Source organism: Microcebus murinus, chromosome 24, assembly GCF_040939455.1.
Source record: "Microcebus murinus isolate Inina chromosome 24, M.murinus_Inina_mat1.0, whole genome shotgun sequence".
In the NCBI taxonomy this organism is placed as follows: Eukaryota; Metazoa; Chordata; class Mammalia; order Primates; family Cheirogaleidae; genus Microcebus; species Microcebus murinus.
In genome coordinates this window covers 23,777,842-23,803,478 of record NC_134127.1, presented here as the reverse complement: position 1 = coordinate 23,803,478, position 25,637 = coordinate 23,777,842, and the positions used below count along the sequence as shown (strand labels likewise).

Here is a 25,637-nt window from a genome sequence, read left to right as displayed (position 1 = left end):
GTTCAATTGGAGTTGGTTGTCCAACTCCCAAACACCAAACCACGAATCCAGTCTTCAGAAACACTTCTATAACATCCTGGGAAATGACACAGGTCTTCTTCCTAAATCCTTTTAGGAAGCGATTAAAACAGCAGTTTCTGTAATTGGACGTACAAAACTCAACTCCTCCATTACTCACCGTGACCTTGGGCAAATTAATTAAGCCTTAAGTTCCCACAGATATAAAATGAAGAAACAGTGATAACGATATGTCATATAATGTTAATTATAGCGCCTACATCCTAAGTGTTAACTTTCTCATCACTGTTACCATCATCAATGGGAGAAGACTATGAGCAGTTTTGTGAACCTTCATGGCTCCAGTGTCAATTTCCGTTCTGGAGGGCCTCAGCAGATTTAGGAACTGAGTAGCAACAATGCAAGTGGCAAGGCCTGAAAAAGCAGCAAGCACAGAGTTCATGGGGAATAGAATCTGTACAGGTTAAAAAAAAAAAAGGCATGTATATATTCCTTTCTACTAAAAGTTAAGATAGCTAAAGAAAAATGGAAAACGGATTACAAGAGAACTATTAATACTATTTCATGCGGTAAAACTGCTTTTTTCTATTACCATGATGGGGACACCAATGTCGGGCCACAGAAGGTCCTCTGAGGGCAGCTTGGGAGAATTCCACACCACCACGACCTTGTTCAGGTAAGGGAGGCCATTCAGCCTCTCCAAAGAGTTCATAAGCACTTCCTCCCGCTCGTAAGTCAGCATCACCACGGTGAACTGCTCTCGGGGAACATTGCCTCCAAGGGCTGCCTGGAACTCCTTGCCAGAACCCCCAGCTCCACCACCAATAGGCCGAAATCCGGTCCCTGAGCCCAAGAATTTGGCCTCCGAGGGCAACACAGGGTCAAAGGGTGTGTGGGGGAACAGATGGAAGGGCCCTGGAGCAGAGTTCCAGCTGCGGTGAAAGTCAGTGACAGTCAACGTGAAGTTGCGGAGGTATTTGGGCGAGGCGTACGGTGGCTCTGTTTCCACCGGCCCCAGGTCCAGGTCCCCGTTGTCGGCCATGTTGGGGTCGGTCCCCGCGGCCTTGCCTGACCGATGGGGTATCTCAGCCGCTGCCTCTTCCCGGATGGGAGCAGCGGGGATCTGTATGCGAGTCCTAATCATGGCCAGCACGGTATTAAAAATACTGTCAGCAGTGGAGAAGTAAGTCTCCCAGAGAAAGCGGCCTTGCCGCCTCATAGCCAGGAGGTCACTGTCCGAGAGACTCCTTAGCAAGAAATGGACCTCGGTGACTCGGGGCTTGGGCACCACCAGGGCCGCCTCATTCCACTGCAGCATGTCCTGGTACGGAAGCTGCACCTGCTCCCCCAGCACCACGGGGACAGCACCGACCTCCAGGGCTTCGAAGAGCCGTGTTGCACACCCAGAGGAGATGACCAAGCGAGGGTCCCCGGGGGTGATGATGAGGGCAAAGGTGGAAAGCTTCAGCAACTCTAAGCGGTCCTCCCGCTCCCCACACAGCGCCCACTCCGTAGGCAGGCTGGGTTTAGGCTGGTTCTTGCAGGTAAACTCTACCAGGACCTGATCTAGCTTGCTGTCCTGCACTGCCTTCAGGGTGGCAATGATCCGGTCGTCATAGTCGGCTGGAGGGTCGCCCTCCATTTCTTCTTCAAAGGAGCGGGCCTCCTGCAGGCTGGATCGCAGGGACTCGATCTTCTCACCCTGGAAGGTGAAGAGATATTTCCGCTTCACTGGCACCTGTGGTGGGATTTCCATGAAGTTGGGTTCCGACATGGCATGGACTAGTGGCGACACTACCAAGTCAAAGCCAGGTCTGTACTGGACAGCATAGAAGGTGGACTGGGCCACCATGGCACGGCCCGTACTGACGTTATAGAGTAAATTCTGTGTATCTGACTTCCGCGACAGGTTGATGATGACGTGGTTGTGTCCATCTCTCCGCCAGTGTGGCAGAGAATACAACTGCTTCTCGAGTTCGGCAGGCCGCAGCACTACCGGTTCCTGCATTTCTCCCACTAGGATCACATACAGGCAGGCAATGTCTGCATTTTCTGTAACATAAACATTGGCTCGCGCCGTAGCCTGAAAAGCCTGCTTGACCAAGGGATCCAGGTGGCTGCCGAGGACAAACTGGTCACTGTCATAAACATAGACTGGAAAACCAGAGGTGAGAGGGCAACGAGAATAATCAAAACAGTTGTGCAGCCGGCAACCCCGGATGACCTTTGGGGGAGGAAGGCCAGCATCGTCTTTCTCTGGGAGCAGTCGGATGGGCAGAGAAAGTTTGGGCTGGTTTTGGGCCATCAGCTCTTTGTAAGAATGCTCGGTCTGGCTGATGACGTTCTTGAGCTGCAGCAGGTCCTGCTTGGCATTCTCGATGCTCTTCTTGCAGGCCTCAATCTTCAGATTCAGCTTGGCGATTTCACTGTTCAGCTCTTGCCGCTTGGCTTCCAGCTGCAAGAGCTCTTCGCTCACCGACTCGCGAATGCGGCACAGATCCAGCACGTGCTTTACCTCGCAGAGCTCGCTGCCGGCCCGTGGGCCAAAAATCCGCTTGCCGGCCTCGTCGGCCTCGTCCAGAGTGGTGAGATAGTAGTGGGCGATGAGGGGGAAGAACACCAGGATGACGAAGAGGGTGAAGCTGAGCCAGGTGAGGCGGATGCGGTTGGACCAGCGCAGCATGCAGGTCTGCCCTCCGTTCCCCGCCCCCCCATTCCGCAACATGGTATAGCCCGTCATGAGTGCCCCGCGGCTCTGCCCCTCTGGTCACGTCGGCTCACTCGCCATAACCGGGAGCTTCTACGCGACAGAACTCAACCTCGTTTCATTCACACGTTCGTTTCCAGAAGAGTCAGCGTGCTCCCGGTACAAGGCACCAGATAAAATGGAAATTTCATTTTCCTCAGCTGCAACCGAAATGGTCTCTGATCCTATTCCAGCAGATTTTAAGTTCTGGTTGTTGACCAAAAAACATGTCCTTAATCTTTATCCAACGGTAAAAGGTACCACATTGTGGCCGAGATGAAAGGGAGAAGGTTCCTGATGATAAAACGCAGGAAAAATATCCTGGAATCAGACAGACGTTTTCAACTGCCATAGCTCTTGTTCCTTGGTTTTGCTGACCAACAAATATGCATAGTTCCCATTCGCAGTTACACAGTGGTTGGTTAGAACAGAAGGAAATGCCAGCCTCTTATCGATGTCATTGTCAACACTCAGGCCTGCAAAAGAAAGAGAATCATGTCAGTCTTAAAAATATTATATTCAACACCCGCCCCACCCCCAGCACATTTCTAGAAAATGTTTCAACCTTATAAGATGGAACAATGGTTGGAACAATGGCATGTATCTTAAAGAACATCATAAGGCCAATAGAGAGACTTTGTCTGGTGTGGGTATTTTACTTGTGGTTAATAAGAAATGGAAAAAGGTAAGTGCCTGAAACAGCTTCAGTTTATGCCCCCTCACCATCCACCCTCTCCCTAGTTAACCGGATCTGGAACAGCCCTAGGGCCCCATAACATTATGTTCAGCTAAATTCAACAGAGGGCAGAGATGTCTGCAGTGACAACTTGTTATTCTATTCTAGACCTGGGCATCATCTTTAGATGAAGAGGAACACCTTCCTATCCAACCTGGGTAGCTCACTCTCACTCCTAACATGAAAGTCCCCTTTTGAACTACTTAACAAAAAAAAAAAAAAAAAGACTCTGAGAAGCTCAGTTTGTTAAATTTAGAGTTGAAAAGGGTTGAAGGGAATTCTTTTGATCTTTACCCAGTAGTAGATGCAGTAATCCAGGGACAAAATGTACTTCCTAGTTTGCTCCTCATTTATCTTCCATTAGCAGACATCATGTGCTCTTTCTTAAAATATAAATAGCAACTTGGTCTTTTAGAAAGAACACTATACTTAGAAGTGAGAGGCATTATTCCTCATCCTTTGGGGACAGACTTGCTATCAGACCTCAGTTTCCTAAGCTTCTAAAATGGAGATAAGCACACAGAGATAACAATATATCACATTGCTAGCTATGAAAATAAAGCAGAGAAGATGTGAGGGTACTTTAGGCTAATCAATTCGGAAACATTCCCAGTCCTGTTCTCTTATCGAACTTCAGTATCACAGGCTACAGAAACTTTCCCCTTGTTTTCCTTCAAATGCAACACATCTAGAAGAATTCATAATACACTGTGCCAAAGAATATTCCCTATCTCTTTCATTCATTTCTCCCAAAAAATATCCATCATACCTTTAACATGTCTAAGACATGCCAAGTATAACTGTGGGATAATCTAGAATGTATAATAATCCTTGACCTCATGGAACTTCCTTCCTCTAGCCTAAGAGATCAGATGTAAACAAACAACAGGGCACTACTACAAGAAGTATAAAGTAAGTAAGTATGCTTCATAGAGGTACACTCTATCTAGAGTCTACCTTTGTTAAAGATGCATGACTATTAAAGGTTTGGCAGCGTCTTCTCTCCCTGTAAGTAGAAACAAAAAGTTGATGACGTTGTTGCTAAAAGTTTTAAGTATTTCGATAATCTAAACTTGGATAATTAACAGCTGACCAAATACTCCAAAGAATGTAGGTCAGTATGTCCAAAGCATTTGCATTATCCCTTTGACTCAAATGTTTAAATGTCTTGTTGCTTTCAAAAGAATATTCTCTGCACTTATGATCAAATCATAAAGAAACAATGGAGTCGAAGAAAAAAAAAAGGAAACATAATCAAGGCCATCCAGACGATTCACTCCGTCCTTACCACGTTTCAGGATCCTTCCTGTGACTTACGTAGCGACTTACGTAGCGTTACACTTCAGTACACGATTTCTTGAAATAGTGAACTCCAGGGCTTGCTCTCCTAATTTAAAAGAAAATAGAAAAATGACACACTGTTTGAAAAATACTCAATACTGAAGGTGCTATTAAAGAATTTAATGTCCCCTATGGAAAGGCTTCCGTTATGTGTATAAGGTGACCTAAGAATTTACTGTCCAGAGACTCCTTGAGTGAAAGGGGGACTATTAATAAATACGCCAGGACAACAGGTATAAACTGGGACTCTCCTAGGTAAACCATGCACACGATACCTATTTTTGTGTTCTAAGAGGAAATAAAACAAAACACTAAAATATGGTAAAGTCCTTATTTTTTTAAAAGTATATACTGGCCAGGTGTGGTGGCTCACGCCTATAATCCCAGCACTTTGGGAGGCCGAGGCGGAAAGATCACTGGAACCCAGGAGTTCAAGACCCGCCTGGGCAACATAGCAAGACCCCATCTCTACAAAAAAAAAAAATTTTTTTTAACTAGCCAGACATGGTGTTGTGTATCTATAGTCTCAACTACTCAAGAAGCTGAGGCAGAAGGATCACTTGAGCCCAGGAGTTCAAGGCTGCAGGGAGCTATGATCTGGCTACCTCATCTCTTTAAAAAAAAAAAAAAAAAAAAGTCCAATAGCACAAACTTTCATTTCTAAACAGCTAATTAAATTATTTCAAGCACAAAAGAAAATGAAAACCCTCAGAATCTCTTCTGTCATTCTCTAGAAAATGACGACATATTAGCATCTAGAAATGTCACTGAAACACTGATTAGGAGCAATCTTCAGAGATTTTTTTTCATTGCAAATACAATACACGTCTTATTAATTCTCAGTTACCTGCCACAGCACTGAATGTCTAACTTGTCAGCTGCTGTTCCTGCCCCTACGATGCACTGTACACACAGCAAGCAGGATCATCTTCTTAGAGCTTGAACTAGACGTGTCTCCCCTCCTTAAATGTTTCCATCGGCTTCGCACTGTACTGTAACTAGCCCGGGGGACCTACCTGTCTCATTGGCCACCGCTGGTCCCCCTTGCTCACTCAACTGCAGCTACACTGGCCCTTTCAACTCCTCCACCAAGCCGCGCTCTTTACTGCCTCAGAATCTTTCTATTAATACTTGCTCTTCCTTTTGTCTGATAGGTTCTTCTCCAGGCTTCTCCCTGGTTGACACTTTCTCATCCTCCAGGTCTTTTAAAGTAGTCCTTCTTACCCACTGACGCTTTCCAGCACTGATCTATTGACTTCCTCCATAATATCTTCTCATTTATTTATTACCTACCTTCCCCCACCAAAGCCTAATCCTTAAGGCAGGAACTTTGTCTGCATGGATCACTGCTCCATCACCACACCCATTTCTCATCCTACAAATTCTCGATTCTTCCCTTCATTTCTGTACGTTTTGGTGCCTATTTCCCTGACTCATTCTTCCTTTCTGCTTTGCTGGCACCCAGTTTTCCTCCTGCCTCAGACTGAAAGTGCTCCCCAAGGCTCTCAACAAAACCTGTCAATGCATCATCCATCCACTTACACTGCTATAACCATCACCCCTGGTCAGATTCCCTCCAAAGACACACTCCGACCTGAGCCCTTCTGCTTTCTACTAGTAGTCGAGGATCCCCAACTCCCTAAAGGACACTCTCAGGGTACCCTCCTAGGGTACGTCATGTCACTTCATGCTTCCAAATATTAATAACGTCCTCCTTCCAACAACCTCTAGCTCTGCCCAAGATACTACAATCTTCCAATCTTACAAGCTAGAAACAACGTGATATCCAGGAAAGAGTATAGACCTCAGAGCCAGCTAGGTCTGGATCAAATCCCACTTTATAAGCTGTTAGATCGTCATCTAACCACTCTGAGGTACACTTCTTTCAACTGTAAGAAGATAACGCTCATGTTCAGGATTGTTATAAAAATTAGATAGTGAGGCCGGGTGGGTGGCTCATGCCTGTAATCCTAGCACTCTGGGAGGCTGAGGTGGGCAGGTCATTTGAGCTCAGGAGTTCGAGACCAGCCTGAGCAAGAGCAAGACCCTGTCTCCACTAAAAAACTAGAAAGAAATTAGCTGGACAACTAAAAATATATATATAAAAATTAGCCGGGCATGGTGGTGCATGCCTATGGTCCCAGCTACTCAGGAGGCTGAGGCAGAAGGATTGCTTGAGCCCAGTAGTTTGAGGTTGCTGTGAGCTAGGCTGATGCCACAGCAGTCTAGCCTAGGCAACAGAGTGAGACTCTGTCTCAAGAAAAAAAAAGAAAGAAAAATTAGATAGTGAATAAAAAACTGTAGTCTATTATAAGTGTTGGGGTGATTTTTAATTTCTCCAACTCCTCCACATCTGACCTCCTGCCAAATAATATCAATTATTTTTTGTAATAATAATTACAATGCAGGTTAACAATCCTTTTTCACCAACACTTTGAAGAATCCTCTGGATTTCATCATTGCTACTGAGAAATGGGATGTCAGTTTAATTGTATCTTGTGGGTACTTTGGCTTTGCATTCAGTTACCGTAAGATCTTTTTGTCTTTGGAGTTCTGGGGTTTCAATACAAACATTCTACATGTAGAATTTTTGCCTTGTTTTTGGTGCAGGTCTCACTGAACTTTCTGAATCTTAGGATTCATATCTTTCATTACTCTAGAAAATTCTCAGCTATTATCTCTTTGAATATTGTCTGTACCTTATTCTCTCCTTGAACTCTTCCTATTAGATCGATAGATGTAAGTCAGACCTCCTCATTCCATTCTCCATGTCTTTTAACCTCTCATATTTTCTCTCTGTCTTTTGTGCTACCTATGGAATTTTCCTGAGAGTTATCTAGTTTAGAGGTCAGGAAATTTTTCCAGTAAAGAGCCAGAGAGTACGTATTTTACATTTTTAGGTCGTATACAGTCTGTTGCATATTTTGCTTTTTTTTTTTTCCAAACAACCATTTAAAAAATATGAAAACCAGGGTGGGCAGGGTGGCTCATATCTATAATCCCAGCACTTTGGGAGGACAGGGGAGGATCACTTGAGTCTAGGAGTTCAAGACCAGCCTGGGCAATATAGTGAGACCCTGTCTCTACAATAAAGAAGAAAAATTAGCCTGGCATGGTGGTACATGCTTATAGTGTCAGCTACTTGGGAGGCTGACGCACGAGGATCGCTCAAGCCCAGGAGTTTGAGGCTGCAGTGAGCTATGATGGTATGGCTGGTATGACCATTTCATACCAGCCTAGGTGACAGGGTGAGACTCTGTCTTAAAAAAAAAAGTGAAAACCATTCTTACCATGTAAACTGCAAAAAAACAGGCCACAACCCAGATTTAGCACACAGGCTGCAGTTTGCCAACTCCTGATCTAGTTCATTAATTCTCTCTTCTGTGTCTAAGCTGCTATGTAGCCTACTAACTGGATTTTAATTTCAATGACTATTTTACACCTCCAGAAATTATACTGGATTTTTTATTTTTTGATTTGCCTTTATTTTATGACAGCACTTTGTTCTTTCTCATGTTTTCTATTCCTCTCTTCATGGTTTAGTTTGTTCTATCTGCTAGTTTTTGCTCACAGAAGAATGGTGGACTGTTTCCTCACATGCTTTGCAAATTCTGTATTGAGTTCATCTAGACTAGTGCTTTATTTCTGGGAAATCTATGTGTTTGGGTTGAGGATGTGTTCTTCTAGAAATAGTCTCTGTTTGACAGATACTTCTGTCATATTATCAGCCTTAGACCACTTTTTAGGTCAATTTCTCCATCTAGGATCCCCCCCACAACACAGGCATTATAAATTTAAACACAAAACCTACAGGAAGAAAACCTGTGGCCACGAGTTCTCAGTGGAGGCCCCATCCCCCATCAATTCAGGATCCTTGCTAAGAGAGATGTCTCTGTGTGTTTGCAAGCAGATTTTTTCTAAATAAATATTCAGTCCTTTCAAGATCCATAGTCATATCTGTTGTCTCAATTCTAATACTCACAGACTCAAGACTTTTCTTCTCATTTCTTCAAAAATTAAAACACAAGTTCAAAAAACTAGCAAACACCTTAAGGGATGACAGCATCAGACTGCTCACCAGATGCTTTGATTTTCAATCCCTAAACCCCTCTTTTTAAATGAGATTTACCTTTCTTTCTGGAGAGTACAATATGCATCTTGTAGTACAGACTTTTATATTTCGTCTGCTATTTTGCAAAACCGGAGACCTCCACCAGTTGTATTTCTAAGCATGTATAAACATGTTTACAAAAATGGGATATCATATGTTCTTTTTGGTAACCGTTTTTACTTATACCAAGAAGAGTCTAATGTCCCACATCACTGGACACTACTACATGATCATTAATAGCTGAATATCATCCCATAATAAAGACTATAATTTACTAAACCAATCCCCTCTTGTAAAAGAACTGTGAAAACTAATGTGTCTTTTACAGTCAAAGGCAGTTAAGAACAGGTATGGATTCTCTCTCCCTACCCTCACCTGACAGGCTAAAAGCAAAACCTCCAAAATTATGCAACTGCCAGTTAGAACCAAGGTAGGTCCCTGTCACCATTGGAGAGCCCTAAGAAAAACCACCTGACCTGTGGGGCGCGGTGTCAACGCCATTACAAGATGGCGCCTGTTTCCGGCTTTGCCTAGAGCAGTAAACAAGTTCAGCGCACGCGCAATTGTCGGTTACCCTGTGGCGCAAGCATGCAAATGAAGGATCCTACTATGGACCAATGCTTTGGCGGCTCGACAGCTGAGCGGCCTATCCCAGCTTAGGGGTTGTGCTTCTAGGGTATATAGCAGCCTGCGTGCTGCCGGGCTGGGTCTTCCGCATCATGTAAGTCTAAAGGGAACCCCATTAAAGCACTGTCAGAAGAACTCCAGTTGCCGCGTCTTCCTTGCTGGCGAGGCGGGCGCGACACTGACCCACACCAGACCGTGATGTGAAAAATAAGCTTTTATTAGAGTAAGCCACTGAGATTTCAGAGTCTGTTCCTACAGTTAAGCAGTAATTTAATTGAATAACACTTTTTTTTAAACCTCACAATTTAGTAGGAAAAATGTCATTCCATTGTTTTTATTTACCTTTATTCTTATTGGAGGGTGAACAATTTGTGTTTGTTTATTGAATATCTGTATATCTCTTTTCATGCACCACCAAGTTCACATGTTTTGCCAAGTTTTCTATTTTTAAAACTGCTTATTCACCATATGAGTCTCCTCTGCTCATAATCACTTCTTCACTTACAAGATCCTCTATACTCAAGGTTTGCTCTGCCTAGTCACCCTATTTAAACTATTCCACCTGTTCTAATCACAAACCTTTCGAGCACTATCCCAATGTGAAGAAAGCTGGCTCAAGTTGTGGTCTTGTCCCAGTTTCCCCGGCTCACTCCCCAGTACACAGACACATTTACAGACACTGGGAATGACATTCTTATTCTTTTCCACTTACCCAAATCCTACTGCCCTTCAAGGCTTACCTCATGCATAAAATCTACAATAGATTTCCCAATTCTCTAAACTCCCCACTGTACTCAGTTAATATCAGAGAACTGAGAATTTAACCAACTGTTCATTAGTTTTCTCTCCAGCTGGATTAAACTCCTTACAAAAAGACTATTTTTGTCACCACTTTTGAAATCCCCCTACAGAATACCACATAGCACCAGGGCACTGCTCAATAAATAATACTAGTTATATACTATAGTATATAATACTATATAATCCTAAATAAAACTAGTTAGTTTACGTATTCATCCTTAATGAAGTTTGAAATTTGGAGCCTATATGGACTTGATTCAAGGCAAATAATACACTGTAAAATAAAAAGAGGAGGTTTGGAGGACACACGGACTTGCAGCTAGACTACCCAGCTCAGGACTCAGCTCAGCCTTGAGAATTTAGGAATGTTACAGGATCTCTCTGAGTCTATTTCCTCCTTTGAAAAGTGATGCTGAAAACCCCTACCTACACTAGGGTTACTGTAAAGAATAAGAAATTGCAGATGAAAAATATCTGTGGGACACAACTAGAAGTAGTGCTAAGAGGAAAATTTATGCATGAAATGCTTACATTAGAGAAAAGTCTCAAATCAGCAACCTATCCTTCTACTTAAGGAACTCAGAAAAAGAACAAAATAAACCCAAAAGAAAGGAAATTAAGAGCAGAAATCAATGAAATAAAAAAGAGAAAAATCAATAAGATGATCTGCAAGAACAAAGAAACAAAGAAAACACAAATTACCAATATCAGGAATGAAAAAGGGACTATTACCACAATCCCTATGGGCATCAAAAAGACAGTAACGGCAGTCTACAAACAACCCTACACACTTAAATGGATGCCTTGAAAAATACTAGCACAACTCAGTATGAAACAGATAATCTGAATCAGTCTTATATAACTATTAAATTGACTTCATAATTTAAAAACTCCCAGAAAATAAATATCCAGCCCCAGATGGTTTCACTGAAGAAATCTACTAAACATTTAAAGAAAACTAAACACAATATTCTATACCATCTCTTCCAGAGGATGGAACATTTCCCTAGTTCATTTTATAAACCTAGCATCACCCTAATGCCAAAACCAATGACAGTACAAAAAAAACCCTACAAATCTCTCTCATGAATATCGGCACAAAAATACTGAAACACATAAACAGAATTCTATCATACTGCATTTAAGTAGAGAAGTATTCATTTAAGTAGTAAAGTGTTACTTTAATATTGTTAATCCTATCCAGAAGGGAAAAAAATTTCTCCATTTATTCATATTTTCTTTTATTTTTCCTATCAAAGTATTTTGCCATTCTCACCCAGTCTCCGCATCTCATATTGCTAGTCTGTATTTCATACCCCTGAATCATCCACTCTCCTGGTTGTCCATCACCACTGCTCCTTTTCACCACTCCCTAAATACACAGGTTTGTCCTTGGCCCCCTTCCCACCAGCTTCACCTCCTAGACTTGGCAATTAGCTGCAGTTAGCACCCCTAATTGGATGACTCTCAAATTTAGCTTTCCCATCTTCACCTCTCTTCTGCCAGCCCTTTTCCAATGGTCAGCAACACAGACGTGTACACCTTCAAGTTACAATGGCAGCAAGAGCATTTCTTATGACTACTGGGTCATCACAGCAGTGTCTTCTCCTAGCCAAGAAAAGAATCCAAAACAGTTGTATACAATTAGAGATTTATCATTCAGAGCAGGCTGATGTCCTACTTTTTACTCTTTCCCTAATCAAAAATTTTTGTTTGATAAGTGGAAAGTAGAATTCTTGATCTGCTAGCTACTCACTTGAGGACTGAAACAAGCCGTGTTCCTGGAAAGCTGAAATGGTAAGTAATCTATTTGAAAGTCCAAGAGGTAGGCTGAGAAGCCAGGACACAGAGTTCCAGTTCAGAGTTCTGTGTGTACTTGTACTTCCCCTTCATTTTCTCACCTCTACACCTCAACACACCAATGCTCTCTAGTAACATTCCTTATCACAACAGCAAACTTTTTAATGACCAGCAAGAACATTATCTGTGCCCTTTCAGGACTTTTCTCTCAAGAGTATGTTGATATAACAACCATCCAACAGACTTTTTTTCTTTTAAAACCAAAACACTCTGATATTGAAACTTCCTATCACGGATTTGGAATATCTGTTTATGTAGGTCTTCTTTACTGTCTTTCAATAAAATTGTATCATTTTCTGCAAACAAAATAATTAAACTACACTAAGACACTCAATGGGAGAGATGGGAGAAGCAGAAGGGAGGGAAGGGGGTAGCTGTCCCACATGATCACGCATTACATCTGAAAGAAATGAAGGGAGAATGGAGCAAGAAACAGAGAAGCCACTTTCCAGGTGTTCCCAAATGAAACCTCCAATGGACTTTAATATGTTAAATAATTATGATAATAGCTAACATTTACTGAATGCCTACTGTGTCAGGTTAGATCTATTACAGTATTTCTCAACATACAAACTTAATCCTCGCAAGAATCCTTAAAGATAGGTACTACTGTTATTCCCAGTTGGTACAGGAGGAAACCAAAACAGAGGCCAAAATACTTGCCCAAGGTAATCCGTATTTAGTGGTAAAACTTGAATTCAAACCAAAGCAACCTGACTCAAAGGCTCAAACCCTTAATGCCTCAATCATTATGTTAAACTGACTTTGATATTAATTCAGAGAACACAGTGTACACACACATACATACACATCATGCATAAATTATTTTACATTATCCATATTACTATTGCCCCACTGAAACCATGAATAATGACTAATCATCATTGAAACACATGGTAATACCATTCCAAAACCTAAAACCAACTATATTCATATTTAAATACAAGGAAATAATATACTCAGCAAAATATTATTGCCAGCATACTATGACCCACCTATATATCTGTGCACAAAGTTCTATTTTCTCTTTTTCATTTAGGTCAGAATTGGCCCATCAGGCAGGCAGAATGTCATGAAAACCCAGGTGCAGGTTCTATACAACTATTTGCACATTTTTGCTGTTGTTGCCATTGCCACAGCCCTTCAAATTAGGTAAAGAAAGTTCTGTACAGGAAATCATTTCAGTAAGGTGGCGGAAAGCAATATTTCAGAGGTTTGGTTTTGTTTTTAAATACTAACAACCCAAAAGAACATCATTTCCTCATTTCCTTACTAAGCACAGGCATGACAAACAGCCTGTCGAGGAAAGATAGTACCTAATTCATGAAATCAGGAAGGATGTTAATAAGCACCAAAACAAACGTTCCAATACTATCACAGCTGTTAAGATTCTGGTTTCTCTCTTCTGTTGTTCAAAAAACAAAAGGTATCTTCCAGGTAAGTTAATTGTAGATAAAGAATGACCTGTAAGAACTGCATGTAGGCCGGGCGCTGTGGCTCACGCCTGTAATCCTAGCTCTTGGGAGGCCGAGGCGGGCGGATTGCTCAAGGTCAGGAGTTCAAAACCAGCCTGAGCAAGAGCGAGACCCCATCTCTACTATAAATAGAAAGAAATTAATTGGCCAACTGATATATATATAAAAAATTAGCCGGGCATGGTGGCGCATGCCTGTAGTCCCAGCTACTCGGGAGGCTGAGGCAGAAGGATCACTCGAGCCCAGGAGTTTGAGGTTGCTGTGAGCTAGGCTGACGCCACGGCACTCACTCTAGCCTGGACAACAAAGCGAGACTCTGTCTCAAAAAAAAAAAAAAAGAACTGCATGTAGGCAATTCACAAGTTACAGGAGATCATCAAGGCCATGTGTTTTTCACAATGCAACAACCACTGTAGTTTCCTACTGGATAAACTTAACCTAGATGGATAAGGGAAATAGAACATCATCAGCAATTAAAAGCCAAAATCAAGTGTGAAAAACTGGTTGTGCCTTGATCTACTGCGACTCAAGTCAAGACTATCAGAGAACCAGAGTTGAGCCACCCTTGTAACAGCCACCTTTTTAGAAAAGGAAACACCAGTATTCTTTGGCCTGCAGAGTAGATTTCTAAGTCCAGAGTTGTTCCACAAACGCCACTAGCAGACAAATCACAGAATACAAAAGGAATTCATCAATAAACTCTAAGCATTCTTCCGCTGCTCAATGTGTATAGGCATTAACAAGTAAAATGAGATTATCGATTACCCCAAGTCACCTGTTTAGTCAGCAATAAACCTGAACCCAGAGGTCTCAACTCCCCGGACAAGTCCTCAACTTGAAAATTATGCTATTGCCTATAGCTGTTTCTCTTCCCACCAGCTTAATAATGTCCTACAAGTCAAAACCATATTGTCTGACCAGTCAGTTTAACTAGAGGTACAAATCAGATTCACAACTCAAGAACTGTTTCAAGTAACAAACCCAGGCCCATGCTACATTAACTGAATCAGAACCCCCAAGTGTGGGGCCCAGAGCCCTGCAGTTTGACACAGTGCTCAGGTGACTTTCATGCAGAGCATACAGTGCAAGCTCCGAAACCACTGGTCTAACAAAGAACTGATGGCAATCTCCACTCAGATGGATAGCATCTGAGTCAAAGTACTTACAGACAGCTAAAGACAACCGTGTATGGTTGCTTTAATTCATGCAGAAAGTCTACAGACAACAATACATACCCATGGAAGATGGAGAAAGGGCTTTTCCATAATGAATAATTTACATTTATACTGTGCCAGGCACAGTACTCTAGATGACACACTTCAAACATACTATTTCATTCCATCAACCACATGGGGGTAGGTATTATTTCTATCTTACAGATGAAGAAGTGGTGGATGAATCACTGACGCTAGGTGCCTTGTTCAAGGCAATACAGCAGGCAAGCTGAGGAGCCAAGATGCCATCCGGGTCTGTGTGACCTAGAGCCATGTATACTACTTCTCATTTGTCTCCTGTTTGTTTACTTACAAGACCCATTTTGTCTTACCTCATTTTACAGTAAGTATGTATTACTTTTGTAATTAAGAAAAACATTATTTTGGGCCAGGGGCAGTGGCTCACACCTGTAATCCTAGCACTCTGGGTGGCCAAAGTATGAAGAAGATTGCTTGAGGCCAGGAGTTCAAGACGGGCCTGAGCAACATAGGAAGACCTGCCTCTAGAAAAAAAATTTTTTTTTTTTTGAGACAGAGTCTCGCTTTGTTGCCCAGGCTAGAGTGAGTGCCGTGGCGTCAGCCTAGCTCACAGCAACCTCAAACTCCTGGGCTCAAGTGATCCTTCTGCCTCAGCCTCCCGAGTAGCTGGGACTACAGGCATGTGCCACCATGCCCGGCTAATTTTTTATATATATATCAGTTGGCCAATTAATTTCTTTCTATTTATAGTAGAGACGGGGTCTCGCTCTTGCTCAGGCTGGTTTTGAACTCCTGACCTTGAGCAATCCGCCCGCCTCGGCCTCCCAAGAGCTAGGATTACAGGCGTGAGCCACAGCGCCCGGCCTAGAAAAAATTTTTAAAGTTAGCCAGGCAGGCTGGAGCACACCTACAGTTCCAGCTACCAGCTACTTGGGAGGCAGAAGCAGGAGGACTGCTTGAGGCCCCAGAAGTTTGAGGGTGCAGTGAGCTATGATGACGCCACTGCACTCCAGCCTGGGCAACAGAGCAAGACCCTGTCTCCAAAAAAAAAAAAAAAAAAAAAAAAAAAAAAAAGAAGGAAAGAAAGAAAAGAAAAATATCTTGTTGCAGTACACCACAATAATTTTTTTTCAACAAATAATGTGACAACTACCTATTTGGGGAAAAAAAAAAAAGATTCTTGCATGACAAACAGACCAAAAACAGACCCACATGGACTCAAGAGTTAATTGTAATAAATGAACCATAAAAAGAAAAGGGAAACATACATGTAATTTCATCTCAAGATAAGTACAGCTGCTTTTCTAGGAATCTAATCAAAAGCAGAATCCAGATAAGTTCAGCAGGTTTGACTACAAAAGAATTAAAGGGTTCTATTTAGAAGGAAAAAAAGCTTAATTTGATTAAAAGATTAGGGAAAGCATTTGCAACATAACAAGTTTAATGGAAGCAAAGACAATAAAACAGTGGTCAAAGGATATAAACAGGAAGTTACGCAAAAAAGGGGTTCAAATGATACACAGGTTTAAGTGTTTAACCTTCCTAACAATCAAAGAAATGTATATTTCAAGCAAGATACTGTGATATTTTCCACCTGCAAAGCAGCAAATAATTGGAAAATTATAATATGTGGTGCTAACCGGGATCCAGGGTAAACATTCCCACACTCTGCTCCTAAAATTGAAAATTGGCATACCTTTTGGGAGTGCAATTTGGCAGTAAGTAATAAGAGTGCTAAAACTATGCCTAACCTCTGACCCTGAATTTCCATTCCACAAATTATTCTTAAGAATCATGAATACAAAAAAAGATTTAACTTCAAGAATGTTCAGGTCAGGCATGTTAGCATCCTGGGAGGCCCAAGCAGGATTGCTTGAGCTCAGGAGACAGTCTGAGCAAGAGTAAGACCCCGTCTCCACTAAAAATAGAAAAATTAGCCAGGCATGGTGATGTGTGCCTGTCGTTCCAGCTACGCAGGAGGCTAAAGCAGGAGGATGGCTCGAGCCCAGGAATCTGAGGTTGCAGTGAGCTATGATGATGCCACTGCACACTATTCAGGATGACAGAGCAAGGCTGTGTCTCAAAAAACAAACAAAAAAAACCAAAGAATGTTCATACTAAAACTTTAAAATAAAGTTAATAAAGCACAGTACATCTCTGAACTACGCTGGCAGCCACAACCTGACAAGTACTCTTACTGTGTTAGTAGGAAGGCAAACTGAAAATCTGCCATTTGTAACAAGTCTTTAAAATTTTCACATCTTTGACTCAGCAATTTTGCTTTCTGGGAATATACTCTAGTTGAACAAAGATTTGTACATAAAGATGCAACCCTCTCAGTATTCTTAGGTGGCTCAAGCCTATAATCCTAGCACTCTGGGAGGCCGAGGCGGGCACATTGTTCGAGGTCAAGACTTCCAAACCAGCCTGAGCAAGAGCGAGACCCCGTCTGTACTATAAATAGAAAGAAATTAATTGGCCAACTAATATATGTAGAAAAAATTAGCCGGGCATGGTGGCGCATGCCTGTAGTCTCAGCTACTCGGGAGGCTGAGGCAGCAGGATTGCTTGAGCCCAGGAGTTTGAGGTTGTTGTGAGCTAGGCTGACCCCACAGCACTCACTCTAGCCTGGGCAACAAAGCGAGACTCTGTCTCAAAAAAAAAAAAAAAAAAAAGATGCAACCATCTCAGTGTTCTTTATAATATATAAAAATTAAACGTCCCCAAACAGGAACAAGGTTAAATAGAAAGTATGATAATTCCATGTCATTGATATGACTGTCAGTAAGCTTTTCAATAATTTTAAATAAAATGGAAAAATGTTCACATTAAGTGGAAAAATACAAGTTCAAAGCCATATGTCCAGTATGATACGAAATGTTTGAAACACATATGTACTTCTAAACAGAAAAACAAATAGAAGCAAAAACACCAACGGTGGCACTTCTAAATGGGTATCATTAGTGCCCTGGGCCTCCCTAAAAGAGAGAAAGAAACCAAAGTAAAAGTTTGCTAAGCCAGACGTAAATCAGCTTCCAGCTCAGGCATCCTACTTCAAACCTCCATGGGTGAATTCAACTTGGGACTCAAGCTTTGCTGTCCCTTTATCATTGCCATCTGATTCACCAGGTCCCCTCATTTCACAATTCCTTGTTCTTCTTGACTCATAAGCTACTTGTCCTTTTTTAACTCATAAATTAAATGGTTAGACCAGATGACCTCAAAGATCCTTTTAGATGCCAGGCCCTCACTGACTTACAACTGCCTTGCACCCAAAAAGCACGCACGCCCCCCCCCCCATATATATTTGTTTCACTGCAGGGAAAATGTCACCAATATATCAACTCAAGGCAGTGGGGCTATGCCCAAGACCTCCTGTTGTTTCACCTCCAAGATTTCAAGCACAACGCTTTCCTTTAAGACCCGCCTTAATTTTCCACAAAATCTATTAATAATGTTTGGGACTTCATCAACTATTTTCACCACGCTAAGCCACAGTGCTTTTATATTTTACAGTTCTACTTCAGAAATAAAGGAAGTCATGCCGGGAGGAATAAGTCAAGATTGCAAGAAAACCCAGGATACAAAAAAAAAGAAAATTGAGTCAGCCTGGAATACCTAAGCAGATGAAGTCTACTTAATCTGTTAAATGTAATAGAGTTCAGCACTCAGATCTCAAAACTACGTGGAAATTATTTAGTCTAATAGCACATGTGAACACAGAGTCGTAATTTCAGTTGACTATAACTTCAGTGAGTCGAGAGTATGTGGCTGCTAAGGGAAAAACCTACCACCTTGGTTTTTTGTTTTGCTTTTTTTAAAAAAATGGAGTATCAAAAACAAACAAGTGAAGGTTACTCTACTCTGTTGGTCCACAGTCCACACTGTATATTGAATCCTGTGTTCTGCACTGAGCGCCACACTTTAAGAGGGCCATTAACAAAATAAATGGAGGGCAGGGGACTAAGAAGTTAAGGGATCTGAAATAGTCAAATAAGAAACATCTGAATGAAATGGGACTATTTAGCCCCCAGAGTAGAAGACCTGTGAAACGATGGCAATCTCGACAACTAGAGTGAGCTTGACTACCTGAAAGTCAAGTAAATGAGTTAAGCTGGCAGGTAGGGAGGGACTTTAGCAAAATGAAGAGTATATTTAGCATAAAAGGGACATTACTGGCATCACAAATGTGAGCTCTATCACCAAATGCTACCCTTCTTTCTCAAGAGAAGACAGAAATAGATATTTTATGTGAAATCTCATTTCTAAAAGTTGGCTTCCAATTTAAGTTTTTGTGTAAGTTGGGCAGGCTTTATTCCATCCATGCACGCCAGTTTGCAGCTTGTGTCATGGGGAAACATGACGGCCATCTTCTAACACCTTGAGAACTGCCACGGGGAACAGCAACCGATTTGTTCTGTGTGGCCCTAAAAGGTGACACTCACAGGGAGGCAACCCACATCTCAATCCAAGGGAAAGCTTTAAGAATGGGCTGCAAGAATTTAGTTGGGGACAAGTCAAATTTTGTTGACCAGTTCAAGAATCCTGCCACTTACTACATGTGACCTTGGTCAAATACCCTCCCAAGCCTCAGTTTCTTTCCTACCTACCTTTCCCTTCAAAAACATAAAAAGGAATATTGTAACTTTCAGCCTCCTATCTCAGTGATTATAAAGATCAAAATCTATGTAAGAAAAAACATATGAAAGTACTAGATGAGGGCAAAGAAGTTAGTAATTTAAGACATTATTATAATCTACCATCATAATGCGTTTATATATGTCTTATCTCTCATACATGCTAAGGGCATGTTCCCAACCTAATTCTTTTTTTTATGCCTCCCTCAAAGTATCGGATATTTGCTGAAAAATGTTTAAAAGGAAGGTGAGGAGGGTTGAAATGATGACAATGTAAGAGGAGAGGATAACAGGGAAAACAGACAACAAAGCAAACATGCAGGTTGTTAATCATTAACATCATTGACCCCAGTCTAAAAGGTATTGGGCACAGTCAAATGGAAGGACATACAAAAGCAATGGCATGTGTGTGAGGGAGTGATACTATAGGGTAGGCACTGGCAAACTGCAACCAGCTGCCTGTTTCTGTAAATAAAGCTTAACTGGAGCACAGCCTTGCTCGTTCAGTTATGGATTATATGTTCATATCCTTGCACATATTAGGGTTTTTTTTTTACACATTATGTATATGCTGCTTTCACTCTACAACAGACTACCATTATTCTTCTACTCATGGAATATCAGTGGGTCATTTGGGTGCACATGAGCAATCCCCTACACAGTACATTATGGCCTACGTGTAGGACAGGTAAGTGTCACCACATGACTCTCCATATTCCTGTTTTCGAGATTACAGATTTTTAAAATTCTGCTTCTCTTCCACCTAGTAACATCACCCAAGAGATCTGAAAGACTGAAAATGTAAAAGGAGTGTGTGGCGGGTTCGGGCAGGAAAAGATCAAGGTTACAGGTGAGCCTACTCTGTCCCTCTTAAGTTCACAAACTCCATCTGCCTGAACTTTGCTACTTTCATGGAAACTACAAACATGAAAAATCCTTTTTCCTCTTACTTAGCTTAAAGCTGCCCCATCATTATAAGTTTTCAAAAGAAATTGTTACCGAAAACTAGGAGGAAACAAAAATAAAATGGAAAGAAATACGTTAACAGAAGTTTTCTGAGCTAAGCTTAATATCCAGCAGAATTTAGAGCGCACTTTTAGGACTTTATGCAAGGACCCTGGTTCACATACCCTGGAGTAACTGTATGGAAAGGCACTGGAACCTTTACCAAGAGTAGATCTGGTGGGATCGTCATTTCTCTCCTAATACCTAACTCAACTTCAAGGAATACCTCCAATCCCTCTCCAGAAGACTACTTACCCATCTCAACTTGGATAGGGACCCCACCACTCCGCTGCCACACTCCTGCACCCCCTTCAATGACTTCCCACTCTGCAGCTAGCCTAGAGCCCTGCAGAAAAGGGCCTGTCTTTATCTAGTCTGCAGACATTCTTCTGATGGCTTCAAACCATCCTTGGGGTCTTCCTCTCTCTCCAAGAAGTCCATTTCTCAGGCTTAACCCTGCCCCTAACTCACTTCCAACCTTTCTGAAGTCTTTTTACTCAGAGGTTAAATCTGAGGCCTAATGACTAAAAGATGTCAACTACATACCAAATATTTAATAATAGGTTTCTTTCCCTTAGAAAAGTGAGGGGTGGAGAAATGACACATGCTTGTCAATCATTAGGCTAGTAGATAGCCTCTCACATCTTTTAGTATTAGGTATTAAATACCTAATGTTTCAAGAATTCTGGAGATCCACAATTCTGTCTTCCAGAAAGCATTTGGGTTAGTTTCTCTCACACTCATGAGAAAGACCCCTCCAGGGTCCCCCAGGCAGAGGAATGGGACATTCCCATGATAAGGTATTTTTAACACACCACGTTAAACACATCAGTTTCAGAAAATGGTTTTGCTCTCATCATTCATCAAGAAATATGTAAAAGTTGAGAACGCCTCACGCGTTACTGTCCCGGGCACGGTGGTCACAGTTACAGTCACTGTACCAGAATGCAAGACTAACTGCCGAGCAAACCACAGAAAACTGCAGACAGGCAAAAGAAAACATGGGGAGCCCAGCCTTCAAAAGTGAAGCTTCCAAAACTGGAGACAGAATAGGACAAAGTGAGGAGAAGAAATGCTAAAGACGCCTCTCAAGTAAATCACATATGGGGGGAAAAATGGGCATGTGGTGTTCTGCGTTTCCTCCTCCACCAAAGGAGTGGAACCAAAAGGACTTGAAGCCTTTAAATTTTTAAAAAAGAAAAGCCGTCCCGGAGGGGCGAGGGGGAGGGAAATCCACTAAATGTAAGTATTTTGAGAGCCACAGACACCTGAACAGGAGCCGAACCGCCTGCTCCGTGTGGGAAGAGAGAGCGCACCCCATCCGCAGCCGGGCAGCCCTGCGGGATCTCCAAAGGGCTCGGGACAGGCACTGTCCCCGCAGCGCGGGCCGGTGGCCGGGCTCAGATTCCAGGCGTGTGGACAGCAACCCGAGGCCCCTCCGGCCCCCGCAGCGCTAGGCCAGCGCCACAGGGGCTGGGCCCGGGCGCCAGACCGCAGACTGGAGAGCAGCAGCAGCAGCACCGGGACACCCGGACAGGAAGTGGCTATCCGACGGTGGCTCCTCAGGAAAGAGGCAAGCCCGGCAGAGCGAGCCGGAGGGAGAGCAGCAGGCGACTCGGAGTGGAAGCGCGCGGGGCATACGAGAGGGTGTGCGCGGGGACAAGGGGGCGCAGTCCCGGGCTGCGCCTTCGTCGGCAGAGGATGCTCCCCGCCAGCAGCTGGACAAACACCGCGGGCAGAGGAGGGAGCAGGGCTTCGGGAGCAGCAGCAGCTCAACAGCTGCAGCCAGGCTTCCAGAAGAAAGGGTGGAGAGGGGTCCCGAGCCGCGCAAACGGGGGCGAGAGGGGCGTGGGGGTGCGAGGCGGTGCGCCCAGCCCCACTGAGACCCGTTACCCTCCTCGCCGCTGGCACAGGGCCTCGTGGTCCTCCGCGCAGGCCCCCGGGGCGCCGGGCGGGCCTACTCCGCTCCGAGGCTGCACGCCTCCCGCCGCCCGGGCGGCAGCCTCCCCGGCACCGCCGGACCCGGTCCTGCGCCCCGCGTCCCCAGCGCCGGGGCCACCCCGGGGTCCCTCCCGCGAGCCCTTCCGGGCGCTGGCCCCCGCTCCTCGGCCTCACGCGCCGCCAGGAGCCCTACCGGCTTCCAGTTTAGGGACGAGCCGCCGCCGCCGCCGCCTGCGCGAAAGTCGGCGTCCCAGAAGCCGCTCCGGCCGCCGGCCGCCCGCCTTCCAGGCCGCGCCGGATCCCCCGCTCCCCCTGCCGGCCGGCAGCCATTTCCGACAGGCGCCTGCGGAACTTGCCGAAGTGCTCCGGGCCGGAAATGGCCGAAGCCGGCGCTCGCGCACGGGGGTCGGGCGGGCGCGCGCGCTCGCGACTTTCCGGACCGCGTCCGGAGGCCGCCCGCCCGCCGCGGGGACGCGCGCCGGGGATTGTGGGAGGCGCGGGAGCCCGTGCGGGCCACGGGGAGGACCGCGTCCTGCAGAAGTCCCTGAGGGGCGCGAGGAGCCGGCTGCCGACAGCCCTGGCACCGGCCTGACCCCAGCGCCTCCGCCGCTTCGACAGGGTGGCGGGCCTGGGAAAGTCAAGTCGCAGCTCCCTTGAGTCAAAAATAAACCGTCCCCGGGGAAAAGGCCTCCGGAAACTCGGGCCGGTGCCGGCAATGGCCTGCAGCGGGGAACGCTCTGAACACCGAACAACAAAGAAAGGGCCGGGCGGCTGGACGCTTAGGAAAATCCCGGGGCTTTGCAAAAACAACAGGTTAGTCTAGTTGTGGGGGATGATCCACCAAAACAATGAAGGAAACAAGGATACCGTTTTAAACACTTAAGAGCCAAACCCTGTGAACCCCAAAGTGCACGTATTCCACAGTCCCGGGGACACGTGACTGCTCGTTCCCACATGTGTGGGTAGGCACAGGACCTGGGTAACAAACAAGTGAGGGGGTCACAGCTACCAACCTTAAAAGACACCTGGTCACGACTGTTAAGAAAGTTAAAACCATCTTTTTTTTTTTTTTTTTGAGACAGAGTCTGACTCTGTTGCCCAGGCTAGAGTGAGTGCCCTGGCATCAGCCTAGCTCACAGCAACCTCAGACTCCTGGGCTCAAGCGATCCTCCTGCCTCAGCCTCCCGAGTAGCTGGAACTACAGGCATGCATCACCATGCCCGGCTAATTTTTTCTATATATATTAGTTAGCCAGTTAATGTCTTTCTATTTATAGTAGAGAGGAGGTCTCACTCTTGCTCAGGCTGGTTTCGAACTCCTGAATTCAAACAATCCACCAGCCTCAGCCTGCCAGAGAGCTAGGATTACAGGCGTGAGCCACCGTGCTCAGCCTAAAACCATCTTTTTAAATCTGTAACTGGAGTATGATCTAAGATCAAATTTGCCTCAAATGTATTTTTTTTATGAATGTTTTTTAGTCTAAGAGGACAGGGCTTCTACTCCACGGTTTCCTCACCAGGGAACCCCAAACACATCAGGGCCAAGGCGGGGGCCTGGCTCCTCTCCCTGAGCTTGGGTGGTCTGGTACTTTGATTGGAACTGCACCCCTGAGACAGTCTCCGCAGCTGTCCGGCCGTCCACTCGCCCTTCTTGGTGGAACCCTGCCCAGAGCTCCAGCTAGGAGGCTGGGAAAAGGCAGAAAGTTCGGGCTAAGGATTCCATCTGCAAATCAAAACCTAATAAACCCCTAGCAACCTGTTTTCTAAAGCACACTCACCCTCTCCCCATCTGAAACCAGCCTCTCTCCTTTCTGGTCTTCCTTCCTCTTTCCTGATATCACTAAATCTCCCTTCTCCTGTCCTCCTTGCTCCTCACACTTCACCCTTTCCTCTCTTTTCCCCTTTATTACTATAAATACACACTTTCAAGGTCCTGCCACGATCAGATGTGTATGAAAGCAACCCCTTTCTAACTTTGGCCAATTTGTCAAGGAAAGAGAGGAGGAAGCGAAGTGTAAAAGTCAGGAAATGAAAGTGGGGGAAACTTCTCCAAGCATCACGAATTATCTCTTTTCTCACAGTTCACCCACTCGGCTGGCCTCCGGGCGTGCGTGGCGGCAACAGCCCAGAGCCCGGCAATGTGGGAGGAGACACAACGGCAGACAGGGAGAATTACCAGGTGCTGGTTCACCTCCACGCTGGCAAGCGTGGACGTGCAGATACCTGCCACCTGGAACTCTCAGTCTTCTTTTGCATTTGAGTAACTTAACACGTTGCTGCCCCTAAGGTCAATTTATCTGATTTTAACAATAACCAAGCTTTAGGAAGAAAAAGGATATTCACCTGAAATTTGGTGCACCCTTGACTTTATGGGTACCCCAGCAGCTGCAGGGCACCCCTCCTTCTTTGGGTCTACTGCTTTCTCCTCCCAAACGGCTCTGTCTCAGTCTCCTCCTCTAGCTCCTGTTCCTTCTCTGTCTCCTGTCGGGCTACTTTATTTTTTCCCTCCACTCTCTTCTTGCCAATTTCAGCCAGTTGCCTGCATCATCTCTACCTGTAAGCAGATCCCTGCTGCAATGCGCCAGTCCCTGTTTTCCAGAGACAATCTGCCCATCATCACACCATCATCATCATTCTGTTAATACATATTTTATGAATACTTAATTGCCAGGCAATAGGCTAAACCCTTTATATGCACTGTCTCCTTTTAATCCTTACAGAGAAGTATCAGTTTATAGACAGGGAACTGAAACTTTAAGAGGCTAGATGGAACTCTAAATCTTGTTTCTGTTTTAAGAGACAGGCTCTTGCTCTGTTGCCCAGGCTGGAGTGCAGAGGCCTGATCATAGCTCACTGCAGCCTCAAACTCGTGGGCTTAAGTGATCCTCTTGCCTTGGCCTCCTGAGTAGCTGAGACTACAGGTGCATACCACCACCCCTGAGGATAATTTTTCTATTTTTTGTAGAGACAGAGGTCTTACTATGTTGCCTAGGCTGGTCTCAAACTCCTGGCCTCAAGTGATACTCCTGCCTCTGCCTCCCAAAGTGCTAGGATTACAGGCATGAGTCACCGCCATATTCTTGGACCAGAAAGATCTGGTTGCCTCGCCTGGACCTTAAACTTAATATATCCCACACCGAATTCACC

General features: G+C 44.3%; 1 protein-coding gene across 10 annotated transcripts in view; it reads right to left on the bottom strand.

The window, feature by feature from the left end:
• The window catches only part of EXTL3 (exostosin like glycosyltransferase 3), an 83,261-nt gene that overhangs the window by 24,612 nt on the left and 33,012 nt on the right, over window positions 1-25,637 (bottom strand). For 2 of the 10 annotated variants that reach the window (XM_020282450.2, XM_012775428.3), the window contains exons 2-3: window positions 4,789-4,887; window positions 611-3,240 (exon numbers count right to left, since the gene is read on the bottom strand). In XM_020282450.2, coding sequence (XP_020138039.1) covers window positions 611-2,758 — 2,148 coding nt within the window. In that variant the 5' untranslated portion in view covers window positions 2,759-3,240; window positions 4,789-4,887. Of the gene's footprint in view, window positions 1-610; window positions 3,241-3,794; window positions 3,884-4,457; window positions 4,507-4,788; window positions 4,888-21,818; window positions 22,047-22,684; window positions 22,836-25,637 lie in introns of those variants that run through there. The other 8 variants (XM_012775430.3, XM_012775429.3, XM_075997138.1 and 5 more) reach the window with 8 other exon arrangements.